The sequence below is a fragment of the Lytechinus variegatus genome, chromosome 13 (assembly GCF_018143015.1).
Source record: "Lytechinus variegatus isolate NC3 chromosome 13, Lvar_3.0, whole genome shotgun sequence".
NCBI classification, from domain to species: Eukaryota; Metazoa; Echinodermata; class Echinoidea; order Temnopleuroida; family Toxopneustidae; genus Lytechinus; species Lytechinus variegatus.
In genome coordinates this window covers 21302861-21317240 of record NC_054752.1, presented here as the reverse complement: position 1 = coordinate 21317240, position 14380 = coordinate 21302861, and the positions used below count along the sequence as shown (strand labels likewise).

At 36.4% G+C, this 14380-nt stretch overlaps 1 protein-coding gene across 1 annotated transcript; it reads right to left on the bottom strand.

The window, feature by feature from the left end:
• Window positions 1–751: 751 nt before the first annotated feature.
• LOC121426900 lies at window positions 752–14380 on the bottom strand. The gene is made up of 5 exons (XM_041623305.1): window positions 14307–14380; window positions 11314–11398; window positions 3100–3260; window positions 2307–2618; window positions 752–1425 (listed from the first exon to the last, which is right to left on the bottom strand). The coding sequence occupies exons 2-5, from the start codon at window positions 11342–11344 to the stop codon at window positions 1180–1182; spliced, it is 750 nt and encodes a 249-aa protein (XP_041479239.1). The 5' UTR covers window positions 11345–11398; window positions 14307–14380; the 3' UTR covers window positions 752–1179.

Below are 14380 nucleotides of genomic sequence, written 5' to 3'. Positions count from 1 at the left end.
AATTTTGAAATATATGTGAAATAAATCTAGAAACCATGAAATGGAAAGATATTTTTGAACATATAGATGCGGCCTAGACAATTCAGGTAGGGGGGGGGGGCAATATAATTATTACGTCAGATTTCTCAACTTAATTGCAGGGGTAGCTATAGAGTACTATTGCAGGATAGTTAGAATTGAATGCAAGTCAATTTGGGTCAAGAAATCAATCAATTTGTTCTTGATTACAATCGATATATGAATTGAAAAAAAATAATAGTTACCTGTCAAATAAAATTTTGAGAGCGCACAGCCCGAGCAGAAAATGTTAATATTCAGACTATAAAACTCAAAAAATTTACAGAGCACTTTTTTAAAAATTCAAACAAGACAAAGATAGTTCGATTTCCAAACTGAAGTTTTGAATACATTGACTTAAAAAGTTTATATTTTAAACTCCATGTATTTAAATCACCTAACAGGCAATGCGAGCGCGAAGCGCGAGCGAATATTTTATATAGTGAAGTGAAATATTTTTTTTCCAACTCTCCCCTAATCTCATTCTATTCACTCTTCTTCCTGCTCTTCTTTTTCTTCTCTCTTTTCCTTTTCTTTTTTTTTCTTCCCCGCTTTATTCTTTTTTGGGGCGGCCCCCTGCTCCCCCCTTGGATCGGCCTATGTATCATTGCAAACGCTTATTGGATATACTTAATGATAATGATTTTAACAGTCATGAGGCTGCACTACAAGTTCGTATTTTTTAGTAGCCTCCTACAGCCCACCACCAGCCTATTGCATTAATATCATTCTTTTTGTTAACGTAATCAATGTTTCCACTAAATTGCTTACCGTCAGAGAGCGCCTTAGCCGAGAGGCAGCGCTAGTTGGCTGATATAGTTTGAAGTCTGGAAAGTCCAGGTTTCGATCTCCGTCCACGGGTACCTCTACACTAGCATGCATTTAATCGACAGTTTTTTCCCCCTAAACTCAAATAAATGGAAATGCTATATACATCCTTGGTAACTATGTAGGCCTATGTATTTTTTATTTGAATTTCCGTTTGTACCTGATTGCATTATGAATAATAAAACAAAGTATCTAGAATATCTAAATATCTTTTAAAAGTTTACTCATAATTTCGAAATGGAATGGAATTAAACGAAAAGAAATGAAAAATCCTGCTATAAAAACAAAGTAAAATCAGAGCGCCAGGGCAAAGAGGATTTGAGCCAAGGAAATGGCAAGCGCGATCACGCCACCAGACGGACCAACGAAGTGACCGCTGTTACAGCGTGAGCCTAGGCAGCACTTCATGTCATAATCAAGATTATCGAAACGGATACTCTTGTCTTCCCGGTAAGGGTGGTTAACATAGTCACAATTGTCTCCCTCGATGCTGCATCCCCGCCGGACATCTTCAACACCCTCAATGAAAGTGATAGCACTCTACGGAGTAAAAAAAAAAATCCATATAATACGCTACATGTTTTCTATGCATGAGATGTTTTGCAAGTTGTATTCTTTTTTGTGCCACAATTTTACATTTGAAGAATTTAAATGACCTTTAAATGAACTGCACGTGATCCATGTATTTACATTTGATTTTTATATTATATAGCTTTGATTTCATAATAAACATATGTTTTCTGTAAAATATGAAATTCATAAATGAGATCGTGTAAACATGGGCGTGGCTTATGACGTCAATAGAAAAAAAAATGTTAAAGGGTGCCCCTCGAATTTTCGAAGTAGTTATCCTATACTACTACTTTGAGCAAAAAATATATTAATGCATGTATACCCAAACTGACGGTCATGTCAAGATTTCGGTCATATCTACCTGACAAAAAAGAATTAGCTATTTTATAAATGAGGGCGCAAAGTGCACTTTCAGCTCACGTGTGAGCTGAAATGTGTTTATATACTGACTCGAAGACCAATGTTTTAAGTAGTATTCAAACTGGGGAAAATCATGAGGGGGGGGGGGCATGAAGAGGGTAATATGTCAGTAAATGAATAATGCCAGCGCGAAACGCGAGCGGAAGTTTTGTATATTATATAAAAAGAAATTGAGACAGTTTAGACCAATTTTGTAATCATGGGCATTATCTCACTAAACAATACAAGGAAATATCACAGTGCAATTTAATATGTCCTCAGTAAATATTATAAAAGGAAGAAGAAGAAGACTGAAAATATGGATGAGGAATACATTCAAGGAGGAGTACGAGGAGGAGGCGAATAAAAGGTGAATAAGAAGGAATGGGGAAATAAACATTGAAGAGTATCATAATATCCCAGATGTAATCACAACTAATGATACTCACATAACAAAGACCCTGGCAAAATGAGTACCTCACTCCTTCCCCCGCTGAATTGAAACTCAATCCGCAACTGGGGTTGAAATTACCGGTGTATGGTATTTCGCTGTGACGGCATTCGTAACATGTTTGGCCCATTCGTTGCTCAGAGATGATATCATCCACAGAATCACTGTTGCACAAGTCGGTGTCACAACATTGTCGACAATCAGAAGGCCTTGTGCAGCCTCGATCGCATTCTGACGCAATTTGTGAAGGGGTACCCTCAAAACATTCCCGATCAATCTCGTAATATTGAGACGACAGCGATATTCTCGTCTGTGGGATATGAGTAAGAAAGAATCAACTATGCGCATGAACAGAGCTTCACAAATAATATAAATAAATATTTTTTCGTGACATTTTTTTTGACATTTTATTACCAAATCCAATTTTATGATAGATTTTGACATAATATATTCAGAAAAATGATCTCATAATTTACCGTTCTCTCTTTTCCTTTTCTGTTTTTGAGGATGTCGTGCTTTGGGCGGACAAGCCCCTCTCATGCCCCCATCCCCTCTCTGAACGCAACTTCGGACCGGGATTTGAACCTCACACCCTTTCTTTCATGCTTGACCAGTGCTCTGCCAAAAGAACACTGGCGTTTTTGCAGTGCATCCCAAGTGAGGTATTGAGCCTCATAATCAAGACGAGTCGATGTAGCAAACAAAAAAATAAAAAAATTCTATGATTTTTTTAAATAGTATTTTCTATCCAACCAATTATTAAATAATTCCTTGTCTTTTGATATACTCACGACACAAGTTCCAGTGCAGTTTCTGTTAATGTCGACGAAATCGTCGGTTGGGCTGGGTGCTGAGCAGTTGGTCGACTCAAAGACACCTTCTAGCTCATCAAAAGGCACATTATCCTCTCTGCAGGTATAGCACGACACGGCACTTGACAATGTCAGGCATCCTTATGAATAATGATAATGATAATCATAATGATAATAATAATAACAATAGGATAATAATAATGATAATAATGATAACAATAGTAATAATAATAATGATACTAATGACATTAATAATAATGATAAAAATAAAAACATAATATGTTTTATTTATTTATTACCCTTCTCCAATCTAAATGCTGAGCGCTGAGCAAGAAGACATTTTTTATAAGTCTTTGGTGTAACTCGGCCAAGGATTAAACCCACAACCTCCTATTCATGAGGCGAACACTCTACCATTGAGCCGACATTCGTTGCGGGTTAAAAAAAATCGAGAGAGCGAAGCAAGCGAGCAAAAAATGTGATAGATTTTGACAAACTATTACACAAAAAGGGTATCTTATTTCACCCTTTCCCCATTTTTGATAAGGTGCATTGTTAAGAAAAGAAGTAATGCTTGGATAATCTCACAAAATAATGTAGTCTAAACCCACGACCCCCCGTTCATGAGGCGAACGCTCTTTCATTGAGCCAACATTCGTTGAGGGTAAAAACAAAAAATGAAATCGAGCAAGCGAAGCAAGCGAGCAAAAAATGTGATAGATTTTGACAAACTATTACACAAAAAAGTATCACATTTCACCTTTTCCCCGATTTTTTATAATGTGCATATTCAAAAAAGTAATTCTCACAAATGTTATCAAAATCGTGAAATACGAGGCAAAATGGCGTCCTGGGAAGGGTCGTACAGGACGCGTGACAAATTGCTGAAACACGGGACTGTCCCTTGAAACCCGGGACGTACGTCTGGTAACCCTGACACGCAGAAAAGACTGAGGGGGGGGGTATGAAGGAGAAATAAGAACGTCGAGAATTCAGATATAAGTGACGTTACTTTATGTCCAATTGAGAAAATATTTGGATTCAAAATGCCCCCTCCCGTCCACTCATCCCCCATCAAAATACTACAAGAATCCGATATACATGAAACGAAATGGATTGAATTGATCTATTTTCCAATTAATATAAATTCGATGCTCACTGGTTATTAATACCATGGTCACATTTGTTCTACGGCGGCCGTACGGCGAGTCGAAAACAGCCGTTTTATCAATTTTGATTCAAACCACCTATATGTAGTTGGACAAAAAATGTTGAAACGGCTGTTTTCGACTCGCCGTACGGCCGCCGTAGAACAAATGTGACCATGGCATAAGTGCACAGATTAAACAAAATCATGATGACGATGATAATAACAGCAATTAAAATGCAATAAGCAATAACTATCTCATTTTGTGATGTTTACACATTGGGATAATACGATAAAAATATCGAGCAATAATGATGTATCGGTCACAGCTGCTGGGTACGATGATATGGCGGTGGGGGGGGGGGGGCTTCCTACCCATTCAAGTCAAACTACAAGATTGCCCACGTCACCCTACTGTTAAATGTGTGAATCGAGTCTAGCACAATCTGCATTTCATTTATAATCTTTTTCATTGTCATTGCGATTATTAAAGGTCAAGTCCACCCCAGCAAAAATATTGATTTGAATAAATAGAGGAATGCTGAAAATTTCATCAAAATCGGATGTAAAATAAGAAAGTTATGGCATTTTGAAGTTTCACTTATTTTTCACAAATATGCACAACTCAGTGACATACAAATGAGCCAGTCGATGATGTCCATCACTCACTTTTTAGTCGATTAGACATTTTCCGAACCTAGAAATGTTCTTTCCGATGAAATTTTTTTCTTGATTCGTGTTCCTATGGGGTCCTAGAACAAATTCAGCTTGGTTGCCAAAAGTTGCCGTTTGGGCAATTTTGCTAATTTGCATAAATCCAAAATGGCCGCCAGATGCCATCTTGAAAACCTAACTTTTGAACCCCTGTCCACAAAATGATGAGTAATGACTCGTTTTAGGGGTTTAGATATGTGTAGAACTGATTTCTGTAATCATTTTTGCAATATTAGGTCATCTTTAGGTCAATCCCAAGATGGCCGCCATATGCAATCTTGAAAATTGACTTGTGTTCCCCTTGCCCCAGAATGACGAGTAATACCTCTATTTAGGGGTTTTGGGGTGTGCAGAATCCATTTCTACTTTCTATTTTGCAATATAATGTCATCTTCAGGTCAAATCCAAGATGGCCGCCATATGACGCCATCTTGAAATATCAATTGTTGAACCCTTTGCCCCAGAATCATGAATAATAACTCTATTCATGAGTCATTAGGTATGTTGATTCAATTCATGTAGTTATTTTGCACAAAAGATAATCTTCAGATCAAATCCAAGATGGCCGCCAACCGCCATCTTGAAAAATTACTGTCTGAGGCTTATACGTGTTAGAACTAATGTAAAGGGATTTCAGTAAGAATACTCATTTCTTTTATTAATTCTCAAGTTCATTTCAACATTAATTGCTCAACTTAGAATGAATCCTCTTTAGGTTTGGGCTATCCATTTCGAGTGTATTTTTTTAAGGTCCATTCATACCTTTGTACTGAAGAGGCTTTTAGGGTCTTATTTCAATTTGGAAGTGTTTTATCAATATTATTTTTCTAAATCAATGTGTCCAATGATTGGTAGGCATCATTTCGCCTTAAAAGACGATGGTGTAGCGCTAGGCCTTACATTTTCGAGAGTGACTATAGAGCACCACTCTAAAGTGGCAGTCTCTAGAGCAAATTTTTACAGATGAAGGAGGATGGCGCTGAGACACGTTTATATAGAGATGCTGCCCTAGCCTTCCTCCGAGGCCTTTGGTCTGCCAATTTAGCATTCCGATTATTTTCTGACGTCTTGACCCCTGTACTTAGTAGCTCTCCATAGAATGGATGGCGACTATCATCTACACCTTCATAAGTGTTAGTGTCTATGCCGGCAAGTTTTATGTCATATTTGCATGTGTCTTTAAAACGGAGGTGTGATCTATCGATGGGGTGAGACCAATCCAAGAAGGGATTCGCCAAGGTTTCATGGGGCAAACATGCCCCAACCACCTGAGGTGCCTTCGACAAAGGAGCGAGAATAAGCTTTTGATGCCAGCACGTACGCTGAAGGGCCTCTGTATTTTTCACTTTGTCCTGCCATTTAACGTGCATGATACGTCCGAGGCAGCTGACATGGAAGGTGTTTAGCCACTTTTCTTGGTCGGCGTACGTTTTCCAGGACTTACTTCCGTGCAGGAGCTTGGCCATGACTGTGACAGATTTTACAATCCTGATGCTTATATGCTTGTCCTGTGAAAGGGGACAAGAGACATATAGTCGGTCCAAGGTAGGTGAGGAGTCCACCATAACCAGACGAGTGTGTGCTGTTGATATACATATCTGGAGGACAGTCGGTGTCTTGAGTCTATCAGGATTTCTGACTGTCTCAAAGTCTGATGGATGGTCCAAACCCCTTACATGCACAAGACAGGCAGCTGTTATGTATGACTAGGTCTTGTACTCCCACTTCTTGAGAGGCAGGGGCGACATCGTTTCCGTAAAACATTTCACGAATGAGAACAATCCTGACCGTGGAACAGTCTTGGGGAGCCTATCTTCTGCAGGAGGCTAAAGAGTGCACTCCTGCTGACCAAGTCAATGGCTCTTGTCAGGAGGAAAAGTCCAATAATAATTATAAAGGAAGTTAATAATTAAATCAATTTTTTTGAAAAAAAAAGGAGAAATCACTTTTTAATTCAAATAATACTTTAAAGTCATTTCACTGGAAAAGTATGGTTGCACAGAAATAAAAAAAGGATCAAAACTCCCGAAATCATAGCCCAAACCTTGAATGGTTTAATTCTAAAGTAAGCGGTTAATGACGAAATCTATCAACCATCTGACCATCTTAGACATGACTTGACCTCAAACTAAAAATGGAGTGATTAAAAGAAATGAATCATTCTCACTGAAATCCCCTTACATGAGCTCCAATACATAACAACAACCTTATTAGGGACAGCACTTCTTCAAGGTTCAATAGTCTCGGAAGTAGTTTTTTTTTTCTTAATATGGCGTTTAGTGGTCATGTTGGATTATTTTGACCTGGAGATGATCCTACATTGCAAAATTATGAACAGAAATTGAATAAACATACCAAATAACTCACGAAAAGAGGGATATTATTCATGATTCTGGGACAAAAACTTGAGAATTAATAAAAGAAATGAGTATCTTACTGAAATCCCTTTACATTAGTTCTAACACGTATAAGCCTCAGACAGTAATTTTTCAAGATGGCGGTTGGCGGCCATCTTGGATTTTATCTGAAGATTATCCTTTGTGCAAAATAACTACATGAATTGAATCAACATACCTAATGACTCATGAATAGAGTTATTATGCATGATTCTGGGGCAAAGGGTTCAAAAATTGATATTTCAAGATGGTGTCATATGGCGGCCATCTTGGATTTGACCTGAAGATGACATTATATTGCAAAATAGAAAGCAGAAATGGATTCTGCACACCCCAAAACCCCTAAGTAGAGGTATTACTCGTCATTCTTGGGCAAGGGGAACAAAAGTCAATTTTTCAAGATTGCATATGGCGGCCATCTTGGATTTGACCTGAAGATGACCTTATATTGCAAAAATGATTACAGAAATCAGTTCTACACATTTCTAAACCCCTAAAACGAGTCATTACTCATCATTTTGTGGACAGGGGTTCAAAAGTTAGGTTTTCAAGATGGCATCTGGCGGCCATTTTGGATTTATGCAAATTAGCAAAATTGCCCAAACGGCAACTTTTGGCAACCAAGCTGAATTTGTTCTAGGACCCCTTAGGAACACGAATCAAGAAAAAAACTTCATCGGAAAGAACATTTCTAGGTTGGTGTATTGAGCCTATGAGACTGTCAAATCGACTAATTTGTTTTTTGTTCTTTGAATTATAGAATATTTCATTTCTTACAGATTCGACAATAGGGACCAGCTTGATTGAACCATATAGGATTACACAGTGCCAATTCAACATGTTCAGGGAGGAATTAATCGTTGTTTAACTTGACAATGAGAAGAAAATAAGAATATTTCATATTTTACAATTATAACAAATACAAGAGAAATATTGAATGGATGACGTCATCAGTCTCCTCTTTTGCATACAGACATGGTTGTGCGTATAACTGTTTTGTGAAATTAAGCAACATTTTGAATTGAAATAACTTTCTTATTTTACTTCCGATTTTGATGAAATCTTCAGTGTTATGCTTGTTTGAATTTTCTCTTTTTATTTATATCAACTTTTTGTTGGGGTGGACTTAACTTGAATTCCTATCTACTATTGATTGGCTGTTGGACCATAAAACTATAAGATATTCAAAGAATGCAAAGAAATCATGTTAACATCAATCAGCCGCCATCTGTTAAAGTATATTATTACTGTTGTTAAACTTGATATTCCTGGTTGATTGACATTTTTATTTAGCATTCACTAATTACTATGGTGGATTGTTTACCCTTTTACTCGAAGTTTATACCCCCCCCCCCTTCCCATGATCGCCCAAACATACACTTTTCTCAAACCTACAACGGATAAATTTTACTCCGCAATCAAGTTCAAAATCATATCTATTTATTCCCAGCAGAAGAAAACATATAACACAAAATCCTAACGTATAAGTATATTCTATAGCACTAACGTACAGAGGGAGGGAGGTTTGTGAGGCAAGGATCCAAAGTATATTCATGGTCAAGAAAAAAAGGAGAAAATTGAGAAAAAGGAAGAGAGGGGGGATTTTGAATTTAGATTATTGTGTCAAAATCTATCACAAAATTATATTTTTGGTATAAAAAGGCCCTAATTTTTGCTCGCACGCTTCGGTCACTCAATCTAAGACATTCATAGTGCCCCTGTCCCATCGAAATACCCTGGCGCTGCCCCTACGGCCGGCCTTGCCATTATTTGATTAAATCTAAATATTCAAATTTCTGTAATTTTAGATCACGAGGTTTTTAAGTTTAGCTCTACTGTTATTTTGCCATTTGGTTGCCATGGACCTACACGGTGACCGTGCAACCGAAAGATTCATGGCATTCTTTTTTATAATCTGGTTTTTATTGATGGATATTTAGATTTATGAGTGATCCAAGGCAATCGGGATTTATCTCCTGATTACATCATAATCTAAATATTAGTATAATTATAGACCTCTTTACAATTTACAGTTCTTCAAGGAAAGAGCGCATCGAGAATTATTGATTTCTATACTTTTTTTTATTAACTTCATCACTACTATAATAATCATACATAACTCACAACAATACATTTCACGCATGGTTGTGCCTAAACATTAATTAGATAAGATATATAGGACAGGATCGTACACGTATGTTTTAAGGCCACGGCACATCTTACGATTGATCTGATATCCGATTTTGGAATAAAACGTAGTAGAATTTGATGTTCTTATTGAGACATGGGATATCTTACTGTGTAATATTTCAAAATAATCATCGTCCAAATACCTGTTCAAATCTGTGATTATGCTATCATCCTTACTATAATAAAAGTCAATTTAATATCTCGTATATGACGTCATAGCAATCGTACGATTGGCTACGATTTGAAATCAATTTGGCCTTTACTCCATGATTGTTATATTAACATTCTTTCAGTTCATTTGAACCTCAAATAATAACAATATTTTTCATTCATATTTTCAGAAAGGTAGCTATAAATGCGACTTAGTTCCAAAATCGATTTGTGGACCAGTCTTAACAGTTAGTTATTTTATTTATTTATTAGAACATATTAATCAGGTGCAAAAGATCAGCAAAAACTGTTTTTCATCAATGACCTGATGAAAACATAAAAAACAACATAATCATCGTATCATACATGAAAATAAAGTCAAAATCTAAGTAAAAGATAACAATAAATAAACAAATATTGTTACTTATATGATAATATGAATCAAATAATATTTTAAGTTATCAAAAGGAAACAGTTACTGATTTCAAAACGACTAATTGTATTATTTATTCGCTGATAAAAACACTGAACAATGAAATAACTATGGCATTATGTTAAGGCAATCATGCAGTTATAAATGTATGTCTAACTATAAAATTTCAAAGGGTTAAGATCATTACAAAATAAAGCAACATGACAACAATGTTAAAGAGGAATAAGGGAATATACAACAAGGTATGCGCGCGATGGCCTTTAGAAAGTGCATTTATCAATCAAAACTGTGATTAAGTTGTGATAAAGAAGTAGTTGACAGATCTTGATTTCATTTTTATTGATCACTCTGTATAAAGAAATTTCATCACCGATGGAAATAGCAATGTATTGGTATAAATAAAATCGTCTCATGTGATTTCGGTTTCAACAAGTACTTCACCATTTGTTTGAGCGTGATTGAAGAATGGTCCCATGAAATAAAAAAATGAAGACCATACAATAATCAGTTGGCATGGTTTTTTTTTAACAAAAACAGTTGCCATGTTCTTTTTATACAAAAATAAAGAAGATAAATTATTTGTTAAGTATGTAGGCATATAACATAACGTGATGATATCAAGATAAAGAGTTGACAAGATTGTAATATTGTTCATACACAGGTTTGAGTCTCGCCTACAACGATTTTTCAAAGATTTTTTTTTAATTAGAAATTAAGGCAAGATTGTGAAAAAAAAGTACAAAATTACTTGTAATCTGATTCAAAGCTTCCAAAAAGCAGCCTAATATTTCATCATTTCGACTGACCTCTCCAGGGGCGGATCCAGGATTTTCCAAAGGAGGGGGCAAATTTTTCGGAGGAAGATTTTGATAAGCCCCCCCCCAAAAAAAAAAGTTTTCAACCACAAATTAAGGATATTTCGTGCCGAGAAAAATGGACAAGCAAAAAAAAAGGCTTTCAACCACAAATTAAGTGTATTTCTTCCCCCCCAAAAAATTGACAAGCAAGAAAAAAAAGGTCTTCAATTATCAATTAATGACATTTTTACATTACAATTTTATGATTTAGCTTCTCAACAGAGGGAGGGGGCACGTGCCCCATGTGCCCCCCCCCCCCCCCGGATCCACCAGCCATCAAACCCAATTCCTCTAGTTCGTACTTACCTGCGAATACGAATAACACAATGAGACCCATGGCTAGTTTATCACTTGAAGACAATCGAGCAGTCCTTTCTTTTTTGTGTTCTTTCTATACAGGCAATTAAAAAACATTGTGATTTAATTATTAATGCAGGTCAAAAAGTTTCATTAAAAGAAATGCCAAACATGAAAGTAAACCCCCGGGGGGGGGGGGCACTCGACCAAAAATGTGGTGGGGGTGTGCCACGGGCGAGACAAAAAACGGGGGCCTTGGAGCGGGCTTATTGTAAAAAGGAGGGTCCTCGGAACGGGCTTCGGAACGACAAATGTTTGTGAAAACGGGGGTCCTTGGAACGGATCGCCAGCGTGTGAGTGCGTATGCATCCCTATGGAACGGTCATGCGTGCATGATGCAGCTAGCGCGGCCTCCGCCGGGGGAGCTCTGCGGCCGCTTTTCACCAAAATTCGACTCATTCAATGCGATCGGAGCGGCGTAACGAAAAATATGCGAAGCTTTGGAGCGGATTTCCCTCTTCTTTTTTCTCGATAAGAAGAAAATGCTATGCCTTGGAGCGGCTTTCTTTGTTCCTTTTCTCAACAAGGCAAAAATGCTATGCCTTGGAACGGAAATTTGAGTGTGAAAATGGGGGTCCCCTCCGCGGCACATACCCACTATGTATTGTATACTGAGTGCCCCCCCCCCCGGGAGTAAACCATCGTTGTAAAAATCATTCACTACAGTGTACAATTCTGTAACCAGCAATGTGTGTATCATGTTCAGAACACAACTCATTGCTTCAATCAACATTATCAAACCTTATATTGCCACAAATTTAATAAATGAAATGAAAAAGTAAGAAAAATTGTCAAAAAAAAAAGGACTTTGACTTGAAATTACTGTTTGCCCAACAGATAGTTTACATTAATCTATATGTTTCCTCTTAACATCCGGCTTAATGATCTTTTAATGATAGTCATAAATTATTCATAATTTTGCTAAATAATCTCTAAGTATCTGTTTGATATAAGAAGGAATGTTAAATAGATACTCGTCAGTACAAGATCATAAGTGCAAATGATGGCAAGTGTAAACATTTTGTTGACTGTTCCTTTTTGAGCGCTTAGGCTTAGAAACATGTATTAAGCACAATCTATAACTGTTATAATCATTACAGATAGACAGGTTTACGCTTTAAATGGATCAATATTAATTAAGAATATGTTTTAAAAATAGACGAGTTAATGAAGATCATACACTGCAAAAACTCTGGTGTTGATTTAACACCAGTCCGGAATCTATATATGTCCACACCAGAGAAGTATTGAAACAACACCACTTTCGTTTTGGTCTATACACCAAATATGTGTTTATACAACACCAATTTTGTATTAAAACAGCATCGGTTTGATTCCAAACTGGTGTTGTTTCAATACTCCTCTGGCGTGGACATAATTATATAGATTCCGGGCTGGTGTTAAATCATCAGCGGAGATTTTCCACGACATGATCTTTATTAATTTGTCTATACATTGTATTTAAAACATTCTCACTTAATATTGATCCAATTGTACAATTCTCATACTATCAGCATGATCAGAGAAGTATATTGAATTGTATCAAATCGTCCCAAGCAAGCACCATGCCAATTCTTCTTTGTTCCCATTTCCTCCCCCCCCCTTTCGTGCCCCTCCCGAGCCCCCTCCATAAAGTAGCGCCTGGGGCACATGCCCCCCATCCCCTATTACACCGCTACATTTTAGTGGATAAAGATTCTCAGTATAACAATGCACTGGATTTAAAATGTGACGATAATTTTAGCGCAAGAACGTCGAAAATGTGCCATGCATGCGGATTGAACCCACAACCTTATAGGCGGGTGTTCTACCACTGAGCCATCTGGTGTCAGGAGGAAGGCATTGAAAGAAGAGGAAGGTGCAAGCAGACTGGACTGATGTATTCAAATTCAAATTCTGTATTATATCCAAAATGAAATATAATACCAATTCCTTTTACATCTGCCTAACTACTTCCAATGATATTATAAATGATAATTAACATATAAAGAAATCTACATATAAATATACATGTAGATTTCTTTGCAAATAATTTGTAATACATAACTTATTTAGAAATTGTTGAAATGAGAGGGCGGGATATGCGCTAAAAGTCTTCAGGGGTTATGAAAAAAATTGGAGGAATTGACAAGTTGTAAGCTTTAAAAAAGAAAAAAAAGAAAAAAAGGAGGGTAATTAAGCCAAGCATTTTGAAGGGGTCAAAATATCATAGGATCAGTAATTCTGAAAACTTCAAGTGAGATATTATCTTGTCATCAAAATCATATGAGGTATATTGACCTTAAAAAAATTATTAAGTGCCCTTCTGATAACAAAGACATATTGACATTTGCAATATTTTAAAGTGTTTAAATCTTGAAATTTTGTCAAAAAATTACCATCATATCGTAAAATTGAAGGAAAGTTGAAAATAAATGAAGGAACAATGAATATGAATACTCTTATTAAAGAAAGTTTGCCAAAGATATATAATTTTACATGATAAAGTACAACCAAAAAGCTATGCTAAAAGTTGAATATATACCAGTGTAAAGTACAACCAAAAAGCTATGCTAATAGTTAAATATACCTGTAACATATGAATTACACTTTAAATTCATATACACACTAAAAAAGAATGGGTAAAAATGTTCCATTACGGTAATTATGTGTCCAACCAACAATGGGCATTTCTTTTTGGCACTTTTATTTATCCAGTGTGATGAAAATTTGGCCCATTCTAAAGTAATTGCTGCTCTTTTTTTTAAACCTTACTGGACAATATGCTTCCAGCATTTTCTAAAATACTGTCCCAAATTGGATTACCCTTACGATTGTTAAAATTTTACCCAATATCTTTTGCAGTGTACACACGAACCAATTTAAGTTCTTATATTATACTAAATTGGGAAAATCATAAAATAAATGACAAAGAATAAAAAATCAGATATGTGCCTACTTACAGTCCCTCTAAATCGAATTGTCGAATGTTCTTTTCCCAATAAGATCGAGATGCGTGACTGTATATTGTGTGGTC

Bases quoted from the DNA above. Each gene is read 5' to 3' on its own strand.
- LOC121426900 (XM_041623305.1), bottom strand. From the start codon at position 11,344: ATGGGTCTCATTGTGTTATTCGTATTCGCAG. The intron at 3,261-11,313 runs GTAAGTACGAAC...ATTATTCATAAG, and splicing joins TGTGTTATTCGTATTCGCAG to GATGCCTGACATTGTCAAGT. The intron at 1,426-2,306 runs GTGAGTATCATT...TTTACTCCGTAG, and splicing joins TTTGCCAGGGTCTTTGTTAT to AGTGCTATCACTTTCATTGA.